Raw genomic sequence first — 26,615 nt, forward strand, 5'->3', positions numbered from 1 at the left:
GGAGGTCCTGGTGGTCAAGAGGGAGGCAACCAGGCTTCTCCAAAGCCGTCACCTGAGGAGGCAGGAGATTTTTCCACCCTTTGCATAATTGCGGTCGTTTTTACTGCTCTGGACATGGGAGCTGCAGGTGATTTTTTCAGCATTTCCCACAGGGCCTGGCTACACATCAAGGTAAAAGTCTTCACAGGAATCCAAGCTCCCTCACCCCAGCTGGGTAGGGAAGCCTCCTTGCCCCACACCACCCTGCCTGCTAGGAAGAAAATTAACTCTGTCCCAGCTGAAACCAGCACAAAATCTCCAGCCAGTAACCTCTGGCACTGCAGAGCAACAGAAAAAAACCATCATATGAAACAGTTCAATGTTGTCCTTTCTCCAGAGCTGCTGATTAGTTCAGGCTGGGTCTGGAGCATGGTTCTGGCACGATTTGCTGCCTGGTGCTGAGCGTTCACCTCCAGAACTCACAGTTCCCTGTTTGCTCTTTCTGTCCCTGAGCTACTTAACACAAACGGGGGCTTTGCTTCTGAAAATATTCCTTGGGGCCATGATCCTGTAGGAGCCCCAACACCTGCAAGTCCTTGGCCCGGGTTGTTCCCTCCTGGCAGAGCAGGACAGGCTCCCCGTGGATGGAAACCTCTGGCTGCTGCAGCTCAGCCGCACTGCGCCTGGACCAAGGAACGAGCTGTTCCCTGGCAAGCCCCGTTGATCTCTTTTCTTGGGAAAAATGAGAAAAAGGAGAACAAGCCAGCTGCTTCCCCTCCCTGATACTTCTGCTGAGTCACCACAAGGCACCGGGGATCAAAAAGCACAGGGGCTCCAGCAGTGTGACAGCCTCCAAACCACTGATAAAGTACAAATAGACCAAGAATTCGGATGAATAAGAGTTACAGCTGGTACCAAAAAATCTTTGATGTCCAAGGCAGCCACACCTGGGGAGAAGCTGGACACAAAGCCTGGGGCAGCTCCAAGGGACAGGTTGTGTCCCAGCTTGGACCATCTCCCTGCCCTAGTGCTGGCTGCTTCCCTCACCTTCCAGCCTGAAACCATCCAGGAGCTAGGAAGGCACTGCCAGGCTCCCTTAACAAATATTTCTGCAGAAATATGGCACACGGCTTATTCGAGTCCTTCTGTGTTTATGGCCTTTAATCTTTCCAAAGAAGTTCTTATGCTATTGGATATTATCATGGTTTTCTGTATCATCGCAGCAGTGTTGAAAATTCTTTAATATTTTATTAAATTCATCCTGACTGTGACAAGACAGTTTTCATTCCTGAAGCCATCTAACCATTATCTACTTGTTTGAGCTGTCCTATTTAAATACTCTGAGACTTTACTCCCTGTTTCAGGCTGCGTGCTTTTCAGCTTAAAAGAATTGATTTTCAGACATCTTATTAAATTTGCTACATTTGATGTAAAATTCCCAAGCTACGGCAAGTCCTGAGCTTATTTGTTTATCCTCCACTACTTTTATTTCTTCCTTTAAAAAGACAGAGCAGAGGGAAAAGATTTCCACTGCTCCAAGCAATGCCTTTTTCCAGGAAATCCCCTCTAGCGAGTAGTTTCTGGTTTCCTCCAAACCAGGAGATCTGCAGAGGTTGTTTCCTGGTGCTCTCCTGCAGCCATGTCTGGCAGCCACATCCCCAGGGCTGGGGGTGCTGGGGAACAGACCTCCCCATCTTCCCCCTCCCCAATCCCCACATGGGGTTGGGAGCCAGCAGCAGCCCCAGGGGTCCCTCCTTGGCCACATCCACCCACGCCAGCCCCAGAAACCCTCAGGGTTCCTCTCAGGGACTCTGGAAGCAGCTCTGCTGTCCCCACGGCACCCCAGCATCACCCGCATCCCTGCTGCACTGACAAATCCCATCTGCCAGAAAAATGAGCCACTAATAACTATTCTGTGTTATTCTGCCACAGTCACAAACCCACGAAAATGGAAGAGAGGACGAAAGCAGAAAGAAGATACCAGAGATGTCCACCTGCTCCCTCAGCCTTAATTCTTCAGCCCTTTCATGTTTCTGCCTCTGTCGTGCTGCACGAGCTACTCAAGACCTGAGCATCCCTCTGGAGTGACCCTGGGACAGAGCATGGAGGCAGCTGAGGAGCTGTTTCCCACTGTCACCTCATCCCCTGCACACCCCTGCAGAGGAAAAAGATGGAAACCTTCCAAATCAAGTGATTTATGATGGGTCTTCTCCGTCCCAGCTCTCCCTGACCTCTGGGCACTGAAGCACGCAGCCATGGCATCCCTTCCCTATCCCTGTCCCCTTCCCTGCATGCTCACACGGGTGACAAGATGACAACTCTGACAGCTGCTAGAAACCCAGCTCCATTTAACCAGAAAGCAACAGCCTGACAGCTCTTCACAACTCTCTGGAGGCTGCAAGGGAATGAGCCCCTTTCAGACTCCCGGAGATGCTGCTGCAGGTCCTCACCTTGGGCATGGGGGATCATCTGGTGGCAGCCTTGGGGGTTCATCCCTGAGATACTTGGGGTTTCACAGACACCTGAGGTGGACAAACTGCTCTGAAGGGCATGCTGGATCTCCTGGGGTCTGTGAGACTCCAATAAGGTAGAAGGTTGCACCCAGAGAGCTACAGCAGCAGCAGCACATGGGCCAGATGGAAGAGAAACCTTGACCCCCTGAGGTGAAGGCCAGGCAGAAGTTCCACACACACTCCCTGGAGGACACAGGGTTGAAGGACCTGCAATGAACCCCAGAGTAACAGCTGCAGCCAAGGAGAAATGATGAGGACCTGGAAGGCACCGAGTGCCTGGAAGATCCATCCTGAGCACAACGGAGCAACCAGAGGACAAAGCAAACAATGATGCAGCTCAACAGCAGATCAGACCATGAGAAAACAGCTGGCACAGCCACTGTGCCTACAGCTGAAGGACTGTCAGACACGAGCCAGGCGTGGGACTGCAGCTGGCAGCACCCTGGTACCGTTGGCTTTGAAGCCAAAAGTGAACAAAACTCCTTTCAAAGTATAAAAGATCGACTCCGCAGCTGTGCTCCCATAAATATGTATATCCTGGTGGAAACAGCGACTGGTGGAACAGAGGACGCATCCTTTGAAGAATTTATATGAATACATGGTAGGCAACGATGCAGAACAACAGAGAATTACCCTTAGAAGCCGCCCTTGAAAGGATGGGAAGGGAGAAGGTGGGTGGAGACCAGCTCCAAGAACATGAGTCTTCATGGGCTCCCTAATGACAGTGCAATTATGTTAACTGCTCCTGCTGCAGAGAACCGTGTGGCCATGAAGAGCCCTTAAGAATATTCCTATGGGTACGTGAGGATCTCACGCAGAGATGGGATTTCCAGGAAAAAAAGCCTGACAAAAACTGATCTGAGCCACACAGGGAGCATCAGAATAGCAGGAGACTAATTGTAACTGATAATGTTTGGGATCGATTGCTAAAATAAACTAAAAAGGCATCAAACATTTTTGCAATTAAAGCTTCCTAATGAAAAAAAATAAAGATCATAAATATCCTTGAATATGAAACACTGAAATTAATTTGGACCATGAGGAAGGACAATGCGCGGAGAAGATCTGAGGAGGAACGGTAGGATGTCTGCAAAGGAACGAGCACAGGCAGTGACGTGGGATCCCAGTGGCTCAGGACAATACCAAAGGCCTGGGCTGAGCATCCTCAGGAGCTCCTGCAACCTCCAAACTGGTAGAGGCCAGACAGAAAACATAACCACAACCCATGGGAGTTTTAATGGAGGAAGAAGTAGGAAACCCTACAGTGAATTACGAGCCATAGGGAAAACGTGCCCTTGAGAAACAAACAGACCAACAAAAGGCACGGAGGGGTATGGGCTGAGAGCAGCAAGGCTGCAGGAAGGAGATGTGGAATTTAGCATGTAATTTGTGTTTGCACTTAATAAACAATCAAGCTTCTGTTGCAGAACTGAGGAGATGAAATTCAATGAGTGCTCACTTAACAGAAAGTTCAGGAAAGTGCTAGAGAAACTCGTGGAAGATTCATCTATTTCCAAGGAACATCTGGCTTCCATTCAACAATAAAAAAGACGCTTTGCAATTTTCACCAGATAGATAACAGTTTTATCAAAGATTCACTAATTACTTCATTCAATTTTTCTCACACCTCCCAAACCAAATTAGAAAAATTCAAACAAAAAGTAATGAAAAAGGGCAAAGAAGGTACCTGTTATACCCACCTGCCCTCGCTGCCTGGTCTGCATACCAATATTTAGATTCAGCTGTTACAAAACTGAATATGAAATGCATAACATGAATTAGAAGCAGAATTTATGCCTAAACACCAGGGAGATATATGTTTGGAGATATACGTTTGGAATTACAAATACAAAATTAGCTTGAAAGTGAAGCTCAAGCTCCTGCATTTCAAATTACTGCAGAAAATGTATTGAATTATGCAGAGATCAGAAAGATACAGCGTCAGAGGTCGATGATGAATGACGAGGGAGAAATCAATTTGAGGAGAGCTTGGCTTGTGCTATGGCCACAGCCCAGAGTTGAGCTTTACCAAGGCAGAACACTGCAGAACATTATTTTAATCTAAAATACTAATCACCAATAAAACTCATAAACTGTATCTGCACCTGGCTTGCCCCCCAGCTCACCTGTTTGCCCCACCCCATGAATTGATGTGGTCTCCATCCTCCTTGCACCAGTGGCTTTTATTGCCTAAAAAAAGGCCCTGTGGATGCCACCCCCTGCACACCCCTGCCCAGGGCACACCCTGCAGCAGGAGGAGGGATGCTGGGGACAGCTCAGAGCCCAGCACAGGGCAGGAGGAAGCCCCAGACAGCTCCCCCCCTCACACCCTCCTGCCTGCTCCCTCTTTCAGGGTCTTCTGCTGGAGGGGGACACACCAAGGGAGCTGCAAACAAATGATAATGAAACACAGAGCCTACTGTTTGGTGCCTTCCCTCTCTCAGCATGCCCTAAAAACTCAGCTCCCAGCTCTGAGGATCAAACAAGCTGATCAAACGCTCCAGCAGCTGCTTTTTAATTCCCCATTGCTCCAACTCCTGCACACGCTCCAGAGATGTGTGCTGTGGGTTTTTTTTTTCCTTCTCCCTGTCTCTGCAGCAGCACCAAGGGGAGTTTGCAGCCGCTGAGCAGAGCAGGCTGAGAAATCAAACGCATCTCTTCCTCTGCCCATGTACTGAAGGATTTATCTCAGCTTAAAAAACATTCTCTGGGGATGGGATGGGTGGGCAGAGTTGAGGTGGGACCTGATTCTTGTGTTCTCACCATCCAGATGAGGATGGTGACTTACAGGGGAGGGAAAACTCAAGATTTCCCTAGGCTTACTTTTTTTTTTTTTTTTTTTTTTTTTTTTTTTTAACCAAGCCACAGCAGACCTGCAAAGTGCAAGGAAAAGAACTGGAAACCTCGCAGGGTCGGTGCCCACCACAGCCGGGCATGGCTCGTGGTTCCCACCACTTGGTGGCATCATTCTCAAAAGCTTCGGGACAGTTTTTGCCTAATGGGTATCGCGGCGATTAGAAACATCAAATTATCTTCCGCAGCACACAACAAATAACGCTAATGGCAGGGATAATGTCAAGCAGAATTACATTGGATTTTAAACATCACTGATAGCACATCTTAAGCAGACATATAATTAGCACTGTGGCGCCTTGATAATATTAATAACGTTGCTAATTATACTGATATAAATAGAATAATTGTCACAAAACATCAGTATCAGGCTTTGAAAGGCATCGCCAACCCTTGCCACTGTTTGTCAGCACTCGGGCACCATGGCCATGAGGGATGGCAGCCAAACCTCCTGGGGGGTTTGATCCATCCCTTGCCCAAGCTCCATCCCACACAGGGTTGCAGCCCCCCAGCCAGGGGAGGGGCTGGGCTGCCCACCCTGCACAGCACGGGGACAGCCGGGGTGTCCCCACTCAGCCCCTGAAAGTCTTGTTTGCTTTAGATTTACATGGCTGTGCTGAACAGCTGGCCTGAAGGAAACAAACCCAGCTGCTCTCCCTTCTATTAACTCGGAGACAAATGGCAAGAGGCCTCGTGAGCCACTGCAGGGAAATGTTTCTGCATTGGGGCATTTGCTGCATCCCTGCTGGTTGGGAGCACACTGAGCCCCCCAGGATGATCCAGAGATCCAGCATCCCAGTGCTGTGCAGAGGTGGGATGGTGACGAATGGGAATGATTGAGCACAATGTGCCCTTTGGGAGACTCAATCTCCCAACTGCAGTTGTCTCCTGCCGTGAGGCTGCTTGGTGAGGCTGCTCCAGAAGGGCTGGCAGGGAGCACAGCACTGTGACCAGCAAAGGACGGGCTGGAGGGCGGCTGTGGCAGCCAAAGGTCTCTCCTCATCCCTTCTCTTTGTGGGAGAACAAATTTGGAAGATAAAAATAGGATAAGGTGGGCAGAAGGGGCACAAATGTAAAGCTCATGGAGGCTGCTGTCTAAATAACTTACAAATTCCTGCTTCATGTGGGACTTGCCTGTGCTGAACAAACTTTTCCACCTTTCTGGCACCAGCCCACAGGAGCCTCCGGGGGCACATTCAGGACCTCCACAATTAGCTGAGCCATTCCCCATTTCCCAGGGAACTTGCCCTGAATTGTCCCCCAGTGTCACTCCAAGCCACCCCGCGGGGCTGTGCGGGTGCTCCAGGCTCCCCCAGCCCAGGGCCATGGGGAGGTGGAGCAGGGGTCTGGCTCCTCTGCTCCCCATCCCCTCCTCAGCCGAGCTGCTCCTGGCAGAGCACATCCAGAGCTGCTGCCAAGGTGCGAGGCAGGATGCAAACCCGCAGGTTTCTCTTGGAAGCAGATACAACACACCAACCAGCTGCCTGGGATGGGGCTTGTTTTGGCTGATTTGTTGCTTATGCTGAGGCACAGGGAGACTGTTAGAACCAGAGCTGGAGATGGTGAGATAGACACACACCAGCACAAACTCAGCCTGGGGGTAAACACACTGACTTCAGCAGGGTTACCAGCCAGAAGACTTTAACTCCTTGTGCAGATGTGAGCACCAGAAAATCCAATTCCTTCTGCACAGTTTTTCTTTTGCTGCTGTTTTGCTGCTGCAATAGCAAACAAAAGGCCCAAAATCCACAAAACATCACTAAGCAAGTGGGGCAGGCAGCACTTTTGGAGTTTGCCCAGTGGAGGAGCCCCTTTACCCTGCAGTGGGTGGGATGTGACACTGGACTTCATCAGGGATGTGCAGGGGACATTGTGCTTCCAAAGTTTGTGCATCCAAAGGTGCTGTCAGACTGGAGAGCAAATCCCTGCAGACTCCCTGCACAGCCCTGTGCATCCCTGCAGCCTCCCTGCAACCACCCTGAGCACCCCTGCAGCCTCCCGGCGCTGCCCTGGCTGAACACCAGCACCAGCCTGGGATGCAGAGCGCATTTTTTCTACCTTATCCAGCAGATCTCAGGCACCAGCCCCACGGATTACACAAGCTCAACTGTCTAACAGCAACGGGCACGAGAGAAAAGGCCTGAACAGGTTTTTCCTCCCTGGAGAAAGCAGCCCTGCCCATGACAAGCTGCCTTCCCCAGCCTGTGCTGCTGCTGCTGGTGCCGGTGCCGCCCAGGAGATGGCAGATCCCCAGATGCCAAACCAGCGAGTTCGGGCAGTGTGGGTGAAGCAGCCCCGTGCCCAGCCCTGCCTGCGGCCATTCCCACAGCCCCAGGAACTCCTCACCCGACTCTGTACTGCCCCGGGGGCCCTGCTAAAGCCTCTCTGAAGGCCACCTTGAGGAGAAAGTCCAAAAACTGAGCAAAGACAGACTTTTTGGAAAGTTATAACATCTGGAGAAGGCGGAGGGGAGGGACGGCTGGAGCCTCCCAGCCAAGCGCAAGAGTAAGGGCTCATGCCAAAACCTGTTCCAGCTGCTTTGAACTTGGCTAAAACTTCACCCCGTGAAGTGTAAAGCTCCCATCAGTCCTTGTTCCCTCCTCAAGAACGTCCTTTTTTGATAATAAGGAAAGGAAAAATTCTCTTTCCTCCTCCGCAGTAGGAGGGAAAGCCTGAAGAATTCAGTTATTTCCCTAGAAAACTCAAAGGCTCAGTGCTCTCAGTCAAAGCTGAAGTTTGGAGGGAAAGGTTAGCTGTTCTGCTGGAAAAAACCCAAATGTATCACAGCAATGAGCTTCTGTAAGGCTTCAGTGCATCCCTCAGGGGTTTTTGGACATCTGCCCCAGAGCTCTCCTCTCCCAGCCCCATGCACTGCCCAGCAGGACGGGCACTGCCTGCCTGCCAGGGACCTGAGAGCCCTGAGAGAGGGACCTGTGGAGATTTTGGATTTTAATCACCAAGAATTTGTCACTTCCAACCTCACAAAAGCCCAGGGATGGAGCAGGACAATGCAGAGGCTTTAATAAAACACAAGAGGAGCACGAGACGAGTAGCAGCTGAACATCCAGAACAAAAGCAAACCCAATCCTTGGGCCTGTGTTTGCAGCTGGGCTGCCATAACACATCAACGAAAGAAATAGATCATAAAGTTCACAATGAAAGCCCCACGGAAAGCATCAGGCTGCTCTGGGAAGCACTGGGAAGCACAACATCTCTGAGAGCTCAGGGTGGAAAGCCCCACTGGATCTGACGTGGGGCTGGAGCAGCTCTGAAGGGAGCTGTGAACCTGCCAGCAGCATTCAGCCCCTGCACAAAGCCACCCCTGTGCTTCGGCCCAGCCCTTGGCAGCCTCCGCCTGACAAACTGGGATGGAGTGCCACCCTCAGACACCAAACTGGGATGGAGTGCCACCCTCAGACACCAAACTGGGATGGAGTGTCACCCTCGTGTGCTCCTCTCCCCTCCACACCAGCCCGTGATAACCATCAGCCAAGTGTCCCCCCAGCCACAGCCTTCACAGAAGCCCGGTGCTGTTCTTATCTGCTTCCTGCCTTTGGAGTCTTTAAAGGTCACAAAACTGTGTGTTTAAAAAGCAATCTGAGCTTCCCCTGCAGCCCAGGGATTCCCATGCCTGCAGGCTTGGGAATAACACAGATGCCCAGAGATGGGAGCAGGGGTGATCCAGCAGCCACCTTGTCCCCATCACCCATCACATCACCCTCACCTGCACTGCTCTGGGGGTCTCAGCAGGGCAAGACCCTCAGCCTGCCCCAACCAAGGAGCCCCCTCAGCCTGGTGCAGAGCCAGCTGCACCCTCCTTGGCTGCCAGGAGCACAACCAATGCATAAACCCTGCTGGTTCTGCAGGACCCAGTGGCTCTGCAGCACACTATTTTTATTGCCTGAGCTGGTGGCTTGGAGAACAATGTTTTTCCAGCACAGGCTGGCTTCTATCATTTAAATGAAAAACAGGGCTGGGTGGAAACCAATAGAAAAGAAACAAAAGCACCAACACCTTTGGAGTTGGAGCTGAGCTGGAGCCAGCACTGCTTGGGAACAGCAGTGGGATGGAGACCCTGAGAGGGGCCTGGGGCATCCTGGGGGGCAGCAGGCAGGATGGGGCTGCCAAGCCCAGGCATCCAGACGGGGTGAGTCAGAGCCCAGTGAGTCAGGAGAGGGGCTGGAAAATCCCAAGAGTTTCAGGAAACAAACACACACCTCGTGGGTACACTTGATGTGCCTCCCCGGGTCTGTTTGGAAGCTTGGGGACTGGACGTGAGCCAGCTCTGGAGCTTCTCTCCAATAACACAGCAACCAGCCCTGGGCTGCTCGGTGCCGAGGCTCTCTCACCCCTCTCCTCCCCTGGGCTGGGCTTTTTTCTGAAGGTCAGCAGCAGAGCCATGACCCGGGAGAGCTCTGCAAATGGCAGGAATCAGGAGAGTTCTCACAGCCCTTCCCGGAGCAGCAGGAGCCCCTCTGACACCCCCGAGAGGTTTCTGCAGCAGCTCCCGGCAGTGCAGCCCCGAGCCCTGGCAGAGCTTCCTGCACCTCCCTGCCTGCTCCTTCTCTGCACATTCACCAATGGGTCAGAAGACTCTTTCAAAATTTAGCAGTGTCAAGGCACAAAAATAAAACAACCACATTGATCTTCCTGGCAGAGCCCTCCGCAAAGAGGGTTACTCAGAGAACCTTTATCTAGTTTTCCTTTCTTCCCTTTATTTTTTTTCCCCCAGTCCCCTCATCTTTCTTTAAAAGCTAATCTTTGCTAACAGGAACTTTTTGTTCCTCCTGACACTGCTAATATATGTGTTGGCAACCTTGTCTGTGAGCATACATCTTCTGTAAGAGGCCTTGTCACTGGCTTTGAAATCAGACCAATTAGCATTTTATTTTTATTTTTTTCAATTGCAATGCTTTACAGCAGTTTAAAAATCAGATATTGAGCACTAAATAACTCTCACAAACATATTATTATAGGTGTAAGTCATCGTTTTGCTTACCCAGGAAGAATTACCCAAGGTTAAACAAAGATCAGCTGTGGGTAACTTATAAACTCCCTGGCAGGGCACGACTCGGATTTAAATCACTTCAGAAGCTGTCACTTTCATTTCTCTCTGTTCTCCTCCCTCCCCCCTTTCCTTGTGCCTCAGCAGTGAATGGAGCTGCGATGGCCCCTCCAGCAGCAAATGCCTTGTCTTGGGGGAAGACCCCAAGGTGCACAAACCCATCTGCCACAGCCACTGCCATGGCCACTGCCACATCCACATCCACTGCCACGGCCACTGCCACCAGATAAACCCCGGGATCTACAGACAGCACCTCCTCTGCCTTTAGAGGTAACTGCTTTTCCCCACAAAAATCATGGATGTGCCACCACCCCAGCCATGCTGGGAAGGAACCACTCTTCATCCCTGATAAAACCAGCCAAGTTCTTCCCAAACCAGGAGCTGAGATCCTGCTCCCACAGCCCATCCCACGCTTTCCAAAGGTTCCATTGCAAATGAACTCAAGACCACAATTAATTCATAAATTGCTCTGAAACTGTTGGGTGTCCAAGCAGCAATTCTCCCCGGGACACGTCCTCCACCCCAGGGAGATGCTCAGCTCCTCCCAGAAAGAGCACACACTACACCAGCAAGAGTCAGGAGGAAAAGAAACAAAGATAAAATTGCAAATGGCTGCAGACCTGGATCAGAACTGCACAGCTCTGTGGGGCATGTTTTGAGAACCCCCTTTGAAAAGACTGGCCCGTGCTGTCCTTCAGGTGAAGGTTTGGGCTCCCATGGGAGAAGCCCAACATCCCCAACACCTCCCGTGTGGCCCCACTGGCCACAGCAGCACCAGCACCCTCCTGGAGTCCCTTCACCAAACCTGGGTGCAATATCAAATAATGTGGCTTGGGTCTGAGGCACAGCTAGCACAGCCTTGGGCCAGAATTCAGCAATAAAATGAAAGGGGAACACCAGGAAAAAAAAAAAAAAAAAAGGGGGGGGGGGGAATCGATTAAACTCCAGAGTTCAGCAAGTGATGTTTAATTGCTAATGTGGGTTGGGGATTATTCTTTTTAAAGATGTTTTACCAGCCCAGCTGGTATCATCCTCCAATACCCAGAGAGCAGCAAACAGCTTGCAGACTACTCATCCCCTCAACTCTGCTTGCTGCTAAAAAAGAAAAAAAAAATAACAAAAAATAACAAAAAATATCAAAGAAGTGAAAAAACCTCCCAGTAATTTTTTTCCCCTCTGCTTCCCAACCAGTCCCAAACATTTCCTGATGGGGCTGACAAGGAATGCTGTCAAACTAAAAATCACAGCTTCAGGAACCCAGAATAAAGGGAAAGAGCACATTTTAAGCACGGGATGGTGCAGGTGCAGGGGTGTCCTAGGGATACCCCTCTCTGTTTTCCTGCTTGGTACTACTAACAGTAATTCTTTATTTTTTGAGCTGACAGCAAACAAGCTAAAGAGGTAGAAAGTACCTCACTCTCCTGCATGCCACCTCTTAACCAGCTTCACCTCTAGAAAGTAGAGAGGTGAACAACAAGACTTCAGAACAAAAGTCGAGACAGCAAATCATTAACAGCATGGAACGTTTAGAGGGAAAATGACAACTCCGTTTGAAAACAAGGTAAAGAAAAATCAATAGGTCTGACCTCAGGAGATGGCCTTGCCCTTCAGGTGGAGCTCCTCACAGCCATCTCTGCCTTCCAAGCTCCAGCCTCACCTAGCAAGATGGGAAACTGAGGCAGAGCAATTAAGAACTTGCCACAGGGAAGCAATGAGATATTAAGAAATTAATTTAATCAATCTTAGCAGAGATAAAGTTCTTACTCCAACTCAAAAGGCTCTTCAAGGCTATAGGAGGCCTCAGGGAACAGAGGATTTCTCCAGGCTGCAGTCCCAGAAGATCTCCATCTCCAGGAGCCCTGTCCCCTCTTGGGGAGGACCCCCAGAGCCAGGCCTGCTCCCAGCAGAACCTCTACTCCCCAAGGGGAGAACTGAAGCCCCAGAGCAGGAGCAGGATGAGGCCAAGCACATAAGGAGCCACTCTAGGAGCTGGTGCAGCAGGAGAGAAGTTCCTGCTCCAAACTGCCCAGGTTTCACAAAAGCAAAGACCTTACAGCTGATTTCCTTAGTGAATGCTCATCAGATCAAAGTTCATTGGGAGTGAAAAGCTGAGCCAGCCACTGCTTTGTGAGAACCAATTTAAGCTGCTGGAATGGCTCTTGCTGACATCTAAGCATGGCTGCTCTCCAGGTGGATGCCAAGGGGGACCAGAACAGGGCCAGCCCATGCCTGCAGACCCACACTGCAAAGCCTCCGATGACCCAAGGTCTAAGTCTGGCAAAACTTTGTTATTTTTTCTGTGATGGAGCTTCAGTGATTTGTGAGCTCCAAGGGACGGATGCATGGGGGTGATCTACTGACCCCTGGAGCTGACAGTCAGGTGTCCCAGGAAAGACAAAACTGCCTGCAGCTTCTGCAGCAGGTCCAGATCTCAGTGATGGATGTGACAAGCAAGGCTCGGGAAGAGGCCATTGCCCAAGGTACAAGTTCTAGCAGCCAAATTAGCAGCACTTGAGGAGTCAGCAAAGATAAATCACTTTTCTGGAAACAGAGCAAATGCAGGTCCCAGGAGTGACCAGCAAGCACAGCCGTGTCCCCTTCACCAGCCCTGCCTCTGGAGGACAACACCCACCACAGCTCCAAGCCAGAGAGCTTCTGGGAGCACAAGGCAATGAAAGGACCATGCATTTCCTACAACAGGCACCTGGTCCTAGAAGAGGCACCTCCTTCTGCACCCAAGAAACCCACAAATCTCCACCAAGCCTCAATAAAAAGTGCTTCCCTACACCAGTTACCCAGGAAGAACACCATCTTGAGCAGTAGGAAAATACTCAGGGCAATTTATTTTGAGATAAACCTTCACACACTTCAGAAAAAGCTCCCACTGCTCCCAGACACCACGCTGCAGACCCCATTACTGCTGAACCACTGCTTTTGGAAACATCTTCTCCTTCATACACAGTGCCTTCCTTAGAAGGCCAAAGAGGGGGCTCTTTTTTTGTTGTTGTTAGTGGTTTGTTTTTTGGGTTTTTTTTATGTTTTACATCACAGGCTCAATTTTTATGGATCACCACAGCCCAACTGTCAGATGGCCGCCAGGACACAGAGCAGCAATGGGTGGATCCATCGGGCTCCTTTGCCTTGTGACCTTTATTTTCCAATCAGCATCAACACACCCAAAGCCAAACAGCAGAGGCTGACAGACACCCAAACCCTGCACGTTTGCTCTCGGATGCTGGATGTTTGGTTCCCAAAAGCCCTTCAGAGAAACAAGGAAGGAATCCAGACTTGTTGCTTTACCACACCCCACATGCCTTTTTGCACATCACTTTCTGATCCTGTCCCTTAGATCAGCAATGCCCATGAGAGCAGAGTGGGGCTGGAAGGACAGGGCAGGTAACTCCCACCCCTCGTGCTCCCAAGTCCATTTCTACTCCCAACACAGGAGGATTTTTAATCAGATGTGCTGCTATTGAACATTCACTTCCATAAAAGGGCACATCAAACAGTGCTGATAGGATATTCGAAGTAGTTTTTTTATTAAAAAAAGCAAAAAGCAAAAAGCAAAAAAAAAAAAAAAAGCATGTCAGCCGTCATGGTAAAATCACTTAATAACACCTGTAAGCCTATTTAAGGGTCTAATGGGATAATAATAGCAATATTCAGCATCTCAGAGCATGACTTCGAGCCTGCTAAGAAATTCATGTGACGCTCGCCCGCTGCACGCAACCACTGATCCAAATTGCTCCGAGATCCGGAGCGTTGCCGGGACACGTTTCCGAACCCGAGTACGCGCCGGGAATAGCTGAGCACGGGCCTGGCGAGAGCCTCCCCGGCTGCGCAGGGAGCGTAATTAACCGAGCTATGCTAATTGCCCCTCCTGAATATTCATTGCGCACACAAGGCAATAGATCCTGAATATTAAACAAGAGCGGCTCGGGGCAGGAATATCAATCTCCCGGCAAAGCCGGCGGCTGCTCCGGCAGAGCGGAGGGATGGGGATGGGGATGAGGATGAGGATGAGGATGAGGATGAGGATGAGGATGAGGATGAGGATGAGGATGAGGATGAGGAAGGGGACGGGGACGGGGACGGGGACGGGGATGGAGGGGCAGCCCTGGGGAAAGGATGCTCCAGGAGGGCTGCGGTGACATCCAGCAGGGGTGAAAACCCTGGCCTCAGGGGGTGAAAACAAAGCTCTAAAAACTGCTGGGTAGGCACCCCTGGTGGGGCAGGAGCTGGAGCACGGGGCTGCGGGAGGAGCCACGGGCAGGACACACCGAGCAAGCTCTGAGGGATTGGGTTAATAAAGCAAAAAGGAAAATCCGGAGTAAAAGCTCAGAAAAATAAGGATGAAAAAAAATAAAGTAGCAGAGGTAGCATGTGCTTGCTGGAAGCAGGAGCAGAATAGCTGGGAATAAACAGTCTGGAATAGCATCCTGCCCTGGGGCAAGGGTCAGGTCTGCGAGCAAAACCATCTTACAGGAACCCAAGAAAAGGGAGCAAGAAGGGGAAAACGGACCCAAGCACCCCAAGAAGAGCTGCCTGGGGTCTGGTGTAGCATCACCTCCAAGGCAGGGGATCCTCCACCACTGCAGACCTCATGGAATTGCACTAATTCTTTTTACTATTTTTTTATTATAAAAAAAAAACCAAACAACAAACCCTATTCACTCAGAACTGAAAGAGCTGAAGTTCATCTCACACCCTGAAAAAAAAAAAAAAAAAATCACCAAACAGAAGCCTTGAAAAAACAACAACTTGCAGTTGTTTTGGGAAACAAAAGTACCTGTTCTGGGAAAGAAACCATATACAAGGGAGTAAGTTCTCCCTGAAAGAGTTTGTGTTGCAGAGAAACAGCAGGAGCATGTGGAGAGAAGAATGAGGACAAAATGGAACTGCAAAAGTTAATACATATTTGAGACATCCAGAGAGATGCCATAAAGAAAACTATAACATAAAAATATCTGTATTGTTAACAAGTCTGTTAAGGGGTAGGGGGGATAAATCACATGACAAGGGATGAGTAGAACAAAAATCAGGTTTGATGGGAACAAATTGGCTTGGAAAACTATGGGGCCATGGCTTAAGAACTGGCATAGATTTGTTTATGCTGGAAAGCAGTATCATGTATTAGATCTCAGAGATTATTCCCCTCCTCCAGAAATAGCACTGAAAGCTCAACTGCTGAACCTCTTGCATGAGCCTGTTGATGGACACCACACCAGCTGAGGAGGAGTCCAGTAAAAGCCTCAGATGGACTTTGCAGATGTTTAAGACCATTTTTTTTGCAGTGTTTGAATACATTACTTCAGGACCAGAGCAACCACCACCTGATGGAGTCATGCAGAACAGCATTAGGCATAAAATCCATTGGCACAACCATCTTTCCAACTCAACCCTGAGCCAAGGCTGCCAGACCCCTGCCCAATGACCCAGGCACCCATGCTGCTAACATTTTCCTGCTCATTTTCACATCTCTCTCCTCCCTCAGGCCAGGGACAGATCCGTCTCCAAGGAACTCAGAGCCAGAGACTTCCTTCTGCTGCTCATTAGTTTTCTTGGCGGTCTTCAAGCCCCAAGGTCTATGACACAAGCAAGAAGACATTTATGAAGGGTCATCAGCCACAGGTTCTGGCTGCAGGGAGAACATCCCTTCCTTTGCAATGCACCCCAGCTTCTCCACAAGCCCTTTTGGGCAGGAATTTCTGTACCTGCATTTCCCTCCACAGCCTGCCCAGCACAGGCAGCACAGGCAGGAGGCACGAGCAGCACCTCCACACAAATTATTCCTACCCAAGCAATCACTGTGTAAGAGTCAATCACTGTAAGGTATAAAGTTAAGCAACAATTTAATACCTAACGATCTGGAGCTGCTGCACTTGTTCAATCTGACATGCTCATAAATTTTTCATTTCTAATTTACTGGCGCAACAACTTCTGCCAAAAAAATTCCCTGTCCCCCTTCAGTAACTTGGACATAATTTCCTCCCTGGTTCACTCCCAGTGAATGCAGCACAGGGGTAGAAATGCCAGGTTTTGAGCCCTGTTTCTTTACAGAGAAATGACAAAATGACATCATCAGCAAAGCATCCTCCAGCTGGGTACCCAGCAGTGTCACACAGAAGCTGCAGAATATACCAATACCTTCCCAACCTGGAAAGCCCAAGTGGGCTCAACTTGTTGATGCCAAAAGGTTCAGGGACTTTCATGTTATTCTTTATGTTTTTGAAAGCAACTCTTTGCTGCTGCCATGCCCAAAGCCAGCCCATGGAAGAGGCTGTCTGGTGCTCCTGGCAGCCCTTCTCCCATCCAAAGCCCTTGGTGCTGTGTGTAGGAGTCACAGTGCTCACAACCATAACCCTTGTTCTCAGCTCACTCTTCCTTGTGTGTGGGAAATATATATATATATATATATATATATATATATATATATATATATATATATAAATACAGTTTAGCCCCATGGCAGTACAGTAAATTATAAATTAAGCAGCAATCTCAGTGACTCACACGGCACAAGTGAGAACATGTTCACAACTCCCAGCTCCCCAGGCGAGTAAGTTCTATGTTGCAGTGTAAAGGAAGGATTTTCCACATTTTTCTACCTCACCACTCTCTTAAGAGCCTTGGAATAGCCACCAGCTTCCTGCACACACTGTGTCTAGCACATGGAGGGGTTCTGGGGTTTTTTCAATCCCAGGTCCCACTCAGCATTCTCCTGAGAAAGCTGTCAGGCCACAGCTTGGACAGGGGCATCTGTGCTGGGTTAGGAACTGGCTGGAGGGCCGGGCCCAGAGAGTGGTGCTGAACAGGGCTGCATCAAAATGGCGGCCGTGGTGTCCCCCAGGGATCAGTGTTGGGCCCGGTTCTGTTTAATATCTTCATTGATGATTTAGATGAGGGGATTGAGTCCACCATCAGCAAATTCGCAGACAACACTAAGCTGGGGGAGAGTGTGGATCAGCTGGAAGGCAGGAGGGCTCTGCAGAGGGACCTGGACAGACTGGAGAGTTGGGCTGATTCCAATGGGATGAGGTTCAAGAAGGCCAAGTGCTGGGTCCTGCACTTTGGCCACAACAACCCCATGGGGAGCTCCAGGCTGGGGACAGAGTGGCAGAAAGGGACCTGGGAGTCTGGATTGCCAGGAAGCTGAAGAGGAGCCAGCAGTGTGCCCAGGTGGCCAAGAAGGCCCATGGCATCCTGGGCTGGCTCAGGAACAGCGTGGCCAGCAGGTCCAGGGAAGGGATTCTGCCCCTGTGCTCAGCCCTGGGGAGGCCACAGCTTGAGTCCTGTGTCCAGTTCTGGGCCCCTCAGCTCAGGAAGGAGATTGAGGTGCTGGAGCAGGTCCAAAGGAGGGCAACCAGGCTGGTGAAAGGACTCGAGCACAGACCTTATGAAGAGAGGCTGAGGGAGCTGGGGCTGTTCAGACTGAAGAAGAGGCAGCTCAGGGGAGACCTCATCACTCTCTACAACTCCCTGAAAGGAGGCTGGAGCCAGGGGGGGGTTGGGCTCTTTTCCCAGACGACTTTCAACAAGACAAGAGGGCACAAGAGGTCTCAAGTTGTGCCAGGGGAGGTTTAGGTTGGACATGAGAAAGAATTTCTTTATGGAGAGGGTGATCAGACACTGGAATGGGCTGCCCAGGGAAGTGGTGGACTCTCCGTCCCTGTAGATATTTAAAAAGAGCCTGGATGTGGCACTTAGTGCCATGGTCTAGCAACCGCAGCAGTGGGTCAAGGGTTGGACTTGATGATCTCTGAGGTCCCTTCCAACCCAGCCAATTCTATGATTCTATGATTCAAACAAACCCTCTGGAGGCCACGCACCTCTGCAGCATCGCAGACAACAGGCTTTCCACATGCCTTTAGCAAAAAGAAGATATAAAAGTGTAACAAGACACCTATTTTTTTTTTTTAATTGAACCCCCAGCCTGTCAACCAACAGAAGGAAAGGTTTCCTCTGAGATGGCCCTTGCCTGGTTCTGGCAAAAGGAACTGAGCAGAGAAGCAAAGGACAGCAGCAAATAATTAAAACAAAATCCTGGCTCTGAATTCTCCTTCCACTGCAAATCTTGGACAGGAGGAGTCGGGAAGAGCTCCCCAGCCAAAGCCTTCCTTGCTGCCACCTCTCCCTTGCAGGAGTCCCAGTGTGACCTGGTGCCCAGCCCTGGCAGCATCCACAGAGGGATCATAATTTCAAGTTTAGAGCAATCTGAATTTATAATTGGCCAAGATTTCACTCGGCAGATAATGCACTGCTGTCTTGGGTTCTTGCTTTATCTAGGTCAAGCCATTAGTTTTGCTCGTAATCTACACACACTTTTAATTTGATCTTTAATGTTGATTTTCAGCCAGCAAGGCGAGCTGCTGGGCTGCCCTGCCCGACCCTGCTCAGCATCCCAACCCCTCCTGCCCATGCAGAGGGGAAACACAAGCACCAAAGCCATGCCAAGGAGAGGGGAGCTGGGAAAACCCTCCCAGTGCATCCTAAGAACAGGTGCAAAACCTCAGTGATATTCCTGGCTTGGATTTACTGCAGCTCAGGAAAACTGCTGGCACCCACCAGCTGCTTCGTAACACAAACAAGTGGAGCTGAAGATGCACAAAATGAAAAGCCATAAAATGCAGCACAAGTGTTGAAGATGGGTCCTAAAACACCTCGAGGTGTATGCTGAGGTATGGATGGATCACTGCAGGCATGGGATGAGTTCAGGGTCTGGGCACACCGGGATGGTTTTCAGGCATGCTGCTCTTCTGACAAGGGAAAAAAAAGAATCCTCCCAGCAGAGATTTTTGTGGAAAGCACAGCCCTTTTGACAAAATGAAATTACTTGGTTCAAAACCTGATTTTCCATCAAAAAAGCCAATTTGAAAGGTGTTTCCAGCTCACTGTAGCTGCAGGATCAAAGCTGAAGATTGAGAGCAACTGCTTGACATCCAAGTGTTGAGCAGCTCTTGAAGACCAGGCTGGCTGCAGATAACCCCTGATTAACCATTTAACGAGGGAGAGGAGGGGCAGAGCTCCCCGGGGGGTGGGGGGCAGGCTGGGGGGCAGCAGCAGGCAACTCCACAGGTCCTGGCCAGCAGCATCACACCAGCACTCCCATCCCAGCATGGTTTTGATGATTTCAAGTATTTCAGACACTGGCAAGGATTTCAAGCAGTGCCAGAGGGAGCAGTGGGGTCAGAACTATAGACTGAGGCCATACATGGAAGACAACACAAAATACTAATGCAAATATTGACTCTGCTGGCAAAGCTGGGCATGGATCCCAGGCGATTCTTGCGGTGGAGCATCAGGAAAAATGCCATCCAAAAAAAGCCTGGTTGATGCAGAGCCAAGGGGCAGGGGTGACAGACCCCTAACTGAGGTCCCCCAAGTCCCCTCCAGAACCAGCTGCAGCTCCTGCAGTGGACGAACAGCACAGAGGGGATGTTTCTACAGAGGAGAACTTCCCTCCTGGTCCCAAACCACTTCAGACTGATATTTAAAAGAACATGAAAAAAAAACCAAAAACACAAGAATTGGTGTTCTGGCTACCTGCAAAAACTGGCTGGCTGAAGAAGCAGTTTTTGTCTTCAGATGACTCTGCCTGAGAGCTGACATGGACCAGGTTAGGGGGAAAATATTAAAAGGCTTTTGATTTCTCTTCCCTGGGTTTATTGCATGCAAACATACACGGTCATCTCTTTCTGAGGTTTCCAATTTGCTAATTGAGACATTTCCTCATGGAAAAAGAATGTCCTGGACTAGGGACTGGGCTGCTGGCACTGCTCCACACACCAGGGGAAGCTTAGGTGAGGCAAAGACGAGACAGGACATCAAGGTCTGGAGAAAAACATCAGCCACCAACAACCCCAGAGGCTTCAAGGGCACAGGTCAGGTACACAGCAGGGCAGTAAGTTCAGGACATCCTATAGCACGTTCCTCCTGCTGCTGCAGATGTCTAAGTCACACCTCTTGGGAACTTACACCAAGGTTAGGGAGATTTTTGGAGAAGGGCAGGTGGGAAACCAGCCCATCTAGAAAGATTTATTTATAGGCATCAGTTTGTTTAAAAAAAAAAAAAAAAAAGGAAAAAGATAATCTGGCCTGCTCATGAGAAGAAAAAACTTAATCTTCTGTGTTTTTGCTAGAGTGAGAGAAGTATTTCTGCTGCCCTCAAAAACACAAGAGTCGACAAATTGATTTTGTTAAAAAATGTTAACAAGACAAAGAACCAAGAAAAGCACTTTTGGGTCAGAACGAGCCCAGAACATGAAGGAAAAAGGAGCAAGGAAGAAGCTGCTGGAAACACATGAGAAGGGCTATAATGGGAATATGACTGCTGCCACAGTTAAAGCCTTAACCAGCCTGACCTCTGACAGGACCAGCTATATTTTTTTTTTTTTTAATATTGAAAGAAAAGAATTAAAACCATTTTGCAGACTCATGTGGGATGCACAGGCAACAGGAGAGGGATTTCTAACTTTATACAGGTCAAACATCATCCATAAGGGTTCACAAAACATTCAGTACAACCACAGCCCCTGCATAAAAATCTAGTCTGGAAGTGCTCTGGAGGGAGCCTGGGGAAGTTTGCTCTCTCCTACCTCAAGAGCAGTAATTCAGTTCAGATCAATGTGTGCTACAAGGGAAGGGCTGGAGAGCAATTGCCCATTTCTGCTGCTTCAGTTGGAGGGAACTCAGAAAGGAAAACACAGGTGGTCAGAGGGAAGGGGCTTCCCACTACAGGGGAATATATACTGAAAGGATACACTGAAGTGTTCCCAAAGCCTTCACTTCTCCAGGCTGAACACCGACTCTCTCAGCCTTTCTTTGAGCAGAGGGGTTCCAGCCCTTGGACCATCTCTGTGGCCTCCTCTGGACCTGCTCCAGCAGCTCTGTGTCCTCCTTGTTCTGGGGACCCCCAAGCTGGATGCGTTGCTCCAGGGGTTCCCACCAGAGCAGAGCAGGAGGGTCAAGTCCCCTCCCTCAACCTGCTGGCCAGGCTGTGGGTTGTGCAGGATACAGTTCACTTTCTGGGCCCATATTGTCAGCTTTTCATCCACCAGCACCCCCAGGTCTTTCTCCAGAAGGCTGTTTTCAACCCACCCATCATCTACCACCTCCCAGAGAGCCTGGGACACACACCAGGAGCAGGAGAAAAATAACCAGCAGTGCTCTAATTGTGCAAGAGAGACCCAGCTCAGCCTCCTGGTATGGGTGTCCCGGGGAGCTCCATCACACGTCCCTTCTGGACTGGTTTGGCTCAGATAAGAGGTGCCACTCGGGGCACCTGGGACCAGCTGGGTAACCACTCCCCAGCCAACACGAGCCCTGACCACCGACCTGGCCCACGGGCTCACCGTGACCACGCCGGGTTCTTACCTTCAGCTTCTCGAACCGGTCGCTGAGGGACGCCACTTGGTGGTCCCGGTGGCGTCCCACCAGTTTACATAAGGCACAGATGAGCTGGTCGTCAGCCACACAGTACATGTTCACCTTCTCGTTCTCGTGCTCCAGGCAGGTGAGGCCTCGGAAGTGGGCGTCGGGCACGGGCTCCACCAGGCGATGGCTGGTGAAGGGCTTCTTGTTGGGGTGGGTGGCCCGCAGGCAGCGGTCGCAGTAGGAGACCTCACAGGTAATGCAGGTCTTGACGGCGTCCCGGGGGGGGTCCTGCTCACAGAACTGGCAGGCGATCCTCTCACCGGCCACAGACATGGTAGGGCTGTTGCGGAAGGTCCTCTGGCGGCGGCTCTCGCTGGGGGAGTTGGGGCCGCTGAGGGACGCTTTCTGGAAGCGGTCGATGATGTTCTGCAGGGTCACATTGCGCTTGAGGCCCTCCAGGCCCCGGTGGTTGAGGGAGATGACATAGCGGCAGGTGGGGCACTGGAAGGCGGTGATGGGCTCGATGGACTCCCCGGAGGAGCAGCCGGACACCAGGATGCGGTGGGCGCAGCTGAAGCAGAGGCTGTGGGCGCAGGGCAGCAGGAGAGGGTCTTCAAACAACTCCAGGCAGATTGGGCAGGTCAATTCTGACTCCAGTGTTTCCATCTTTAGTTAAAACGATCCTGAGTCAGCATCAAAAACCAGGGACGGTGGTCTGGTACCTGGGGGAGAGGAGAGCAGAGAAGTGAGAGAGCGGCTCTCCTGGACTGTTCCTCTCCAGCAGGAACAGGCGCTGGGGCAGCCAGGGACACCACCCCAGCCCCTGGGGCTGAAGGGTCCCACCACAGCTGACACCACAGATGCCATAGGACAGGAGAGGAGGAAAGGAAAAGGGGCAGCAGCAAGTTCCTCTCCATCTCCCTCCATCCCAGACAGGGAAGAGGACTTGGGCAGCATGGCTGGAGACAAAAAACAGGAGAAACCACATGATTTTGTGTTTCTTTTAGTGCACGCTGACCAAGACAGGACCAGGGAGTCATGTTGGCTTCCCATGCACACAGGCTGTGTGGCATAGCAGATAAACCTCTAAATAGCCCCTATAGCAGCTAGCCCTGTCTCCTCTGGTGAAAGGGAAAAGGTGAATCATGTCCTGGAAACTCTAGCAAAATGGGTCAGGAGCTCCCACATACCATCCTCCTGCTTGGTCGCTCGCAGCCATCAGGAGCAGGGTGGGAAAGGAAGAGCAGCAGAATTAGCATCAGCAAACTTCCCTCTCTGGGCTTTCCTCTGCTGTACTCCACAACAACCAGGGATGCCCAAACTGACTCCAGACTCCAGCTGGAGGCAAACACATTTGTATTTTTAGATCCCACCACCTCTGCCTAACGGCCCAAAATAGGACCCATACATGCCTGGAAGAAACAGTGAGCTTGCACCCATTCCTTGCACCCATGCAAGGGGCTTAGAAAATTAAGCAGCTGGATATTTGGATATGTTAGTACTGCAGCAACCTTATCCAGGCTCGCCAAAATGCAGCCCTGCACACACTCACACACACACACATATATATATAGATATATATTTATTTTTTTTTTACCCACCCCCAAGAGAGACAGTGAAAAGCAGCTGCAACCAAAAGAGCTGAGGAGTGCAAAGGCTCCCACCAGCTTCCTCTGTGTGGCCCCCAGCGCTTTTCTCAAGGCTGGGAGCCCACGGCAGCCCTGGGAACGCAGCGGGGAGGAAACGCTCCTGGCCGCCTGCCCGGCAGCTCTCACACACTCGGCAGCAGCCCCTGACCCAAGCCAGAGGGGACTCAGGGGGGGACCATGGAGCTGCTGGTGTCACCCCCATCCCAGCTACAGGCAGCTCCCCAGCTCCATGAACAACCCCGCCACGGGGAGCAGAGCATCGGCACCTCCCTGATTCATCTGCAGGTTGTCTGCATCCAGCAAAACACAAAGGGAAAATAACAAAGGGAATAAACAGGATTTGTTTCAGAGTCTGACCAATGTGGAGAAAGGAACTTAAAAATAAGGACTGGGTGAGAAGCTCCCCAGCTCCTGGCCAGGAAAGGCTGCTGGGAAGCGGACACCGTGCGTCTCTGCCATCCCAGGTGGAAAGATGCAAGAAGTTTGGGCAGCCTTTTGCTTTGAGGGCCGTTCTTATGTTAATTTTGTTTTCCATGTTGGGCAGCATCCTTTAGATCTGCAATAACTGAGAGGAGCCTCAAAACCCAGGCTGGAGCAGAGGCAGGGACAGGGACGCTGGCTTAGAGATGCACCTGGGTGAAGCAGTTGGCGCTGCCTCCCAACCCTTTTATGCCTCTCACTTTGATGTTTGCTTTGATGTCCAGGATTGACGTGGCACAAGGAATAGCTGATTAGATTAAAATCTGCTTTGTTTTGAGTCATTAACTCCCTAAATATGTGTGGTATAAAATATGAACACAGTTTACAAACAGCCCCGTGTGTCGCCTGTGCCCAGGGGTCAGCTGGCCTCAGAGGGAAGCTGCCAGGAGCCAGGCAGGGCTGTGGCTACAAGCAGCACTGGTTTAACAAAGCAGGAACATCAAACCAAACACTTCTGCCCTGGAAATCCTGGGTGGGATTTCTCCCACTGCCTAACCCAGGGAGGCACCCAGCCTCCTCCCAGCATGCCTGGGGACATGACCAGTGGCTTCAGGCAGGTGCCAGTTGGTCCAGTGGGCACCTGCACAGCAGGTGAGATGTGGGAGAAGATCCCAGCAGCATCCCTAGGACCTGACCCTGCACCATGGGTGACACACACCATCCCCACAGACAGGAGGAGAGGTTGCTCACATCACCCCATCTATGCCTTGGAGGGGACACCCTGGTGTACATCACCCAAGTCTGTGGTCAGCCAGCACAAAACTCTTCTGGATCACTCTGACCATCTTTAACCAGCCCAAATTCCTCCCTGCCCTTTCTGGTTGTGGTTTCCCCTTGGCTCCTGGGGCAAAATAGCTCCTTTTTTTTTTTTTTTTTTTTTTTGCTTTCCCCCCAAGAAAACTTCAGGCCAAATTGCTCAGACGCTTCCAAAAATGAGGCAAGGAGGCTTAAAAAAAGCTATGTTGCTCCACCCGTTAGCATTAAAAAAAAAAATGGCAATCCTTTCCTTAATTGGCTTCACGACAGCAGGATATAAAATCTGGGCAGCAGTTGTCTGTGTGCTCGAGAAAATTAGCTTGAAATTGAAATGCTGTTCAGGAAAAATGAAAAACTAAAACCCTCTTCTCCAACATGCCCTGGCTCCCCGATGTGAGGGGACAGAGGCTCCTGCAAACATCAGGGACTGGCCCTTCATCTGTCACAAACAGGGGTCCCACAAGGAAAACCAGCCCAGACCCTGCAATTAGCAACAGCTTCCTACCTAATGAAGACACGTGATGGAGAGAGAGTGGAGAGGTGATCGGGCTCCTCTGGCCAATTTAAACCAAGTGCTACCTCGTTTTTCCATGCTTGACTTGCAACCTGGGTACAGGGTATATGTGGAGCTGCTGTGCATATTTCACACCAAAATTCCAGCTCAAAGCCCCAGGGGGTGAAGCGCAACCCTCGGCCAGGCCGTCGCTGCAGCACCCGCCTCCTCGCCCGCTCTTCCCTCCCAGTAAATCTGAAAACATCAAACAGAATTTGGCCTTTTCCTCCCACAGCTCCTGCCTTAACAGTTTCCTTAATAACTCAGCGAATTTGTCCGAGGCTTTCTGAAAATCCAGATAATTCCTCTCCCAACTGCTCTCCCCAATCACCTTATCACAACACTGAAAAAAGATTAAAAAAAACCTGAGTAAACTGGATTTCCTATATAAAAGCCATGTGTTGCTGTCCTTAATCTATCACACTCAAGTGCAGGCATTTCCACAAGAGCTTTAATTATTTTCTCAGCCAATTTGCTTGGTGCTAAAATAAAGCTGGCTGCTCCGTAATTCCCACAGTTCCTCTTGTACCTCTTTAAATTAAGGACAGAGCAGAAGAGGCTGCACTCCATGCAGCAGTTGCCTTTAATGAGAGATTACTTTTCGCTGGCAGTTCAGCTGCTTCATTGTTAAATTCCTTCAGAAGCGCTGGCTGGAGCCCACTGGGCACTGGTGATTTGTTGCTCTTTAATTCCTCCTTTCGCACAGTACCTTACTCCCCAGGGGAATTTCATCTTCATCGCTGCCTACATTGTCTCGACTGATGGGATGAAACGGTTTCACTTCATCACAACATCTTCTTTGTCCTGAACTTCTACCATCAGGCTGCGAGGATGAGGCAGAGCTCCAGTGACCTCTCCCTGCCCTGGCTGCTGGTGGGTGCCCCTGCAGCACCTCAGCATTGCCGTTTGCACAGCTAGTGTGCTTGGCTTTCCCCCTCCCAGCCTAAAAACGGGATTATTACCAAGTACATAAGTTCTGCACAAGCCTCAGGGACCAATACGCAGACTCAGCCCCTAGTCAGAGCGCTCCAGCTCCAGCCCCAGTGCTGAAGCCTGGGACACGGGCAGGGCTGCAGCGATGATGGGAGCAATGCCACCTTCTCAGGACCAGCACAGCTCTGAGTGGACTACTTCCAGCCCGGGCACCGAGAAAAGCAGCTGGGGACCTTGGATGCCACCCAACTGGCACGTCCAGCACCCGGTGGCACTGGCTGCCACCCCCTCCTCCCTCCCACCAAATCCTCCTTCCCTCCTCTGCCCCAGCTCTCGCCACCTCTCTGCATCCATCCTACACCTCTCCCGCAGTGATCCGCTCCCCAGCCACCCTGATGTCCCCGTAAGGCAGGCGACACAACAGCACTCTCCGCAGCACCAGCAGCTCCCGAAAAAAAAAA

At 50.6% G+C, this 26,615-nt stretch overlaps 1 protein-coding gene across 4 annotated transcripts in view; it reads right to left on the reverse strand.

Annotated features, from left to right (window-relative positions):
- Positions 1–26,615, reverse strand: part of MID2 (midline 2) — a 51,630-nt gene that overhangs the window by 15,061 nt on the left and 9,954 nt on the right. For all 4 annotated transcript variants that reach the window (XM_071757859.1, XM_071757858.1, XM_071757856.1 and 1 more), the window contains one exon: positions 21,784–22,505. In XM_071757859.1, the coding sequence (XP_071613960.1) occupies positions 21,784–22,449 (666 nt within the window). In that variant the 5' untranslated portion in view covers positions 22,450–22,505. The remainder of the gene's footprint in view (positions 1–21,783; positions 22,506–26,615) is intronic.

The sequence above is a fragment of the Heliangelus exortis genome, chromosome 14 (assembly GCF_036169615.1).
Source record: "Heliangelus exortis chromosome 14, bHelExo1.hap1, whole genome shotgun sequence".
Lineage (NCBI taxonomy): Eukaryota > Metazoa > Chordata > Aves > Apodiformes > Trochilidae > Heliangelus > Heliangelus exortis.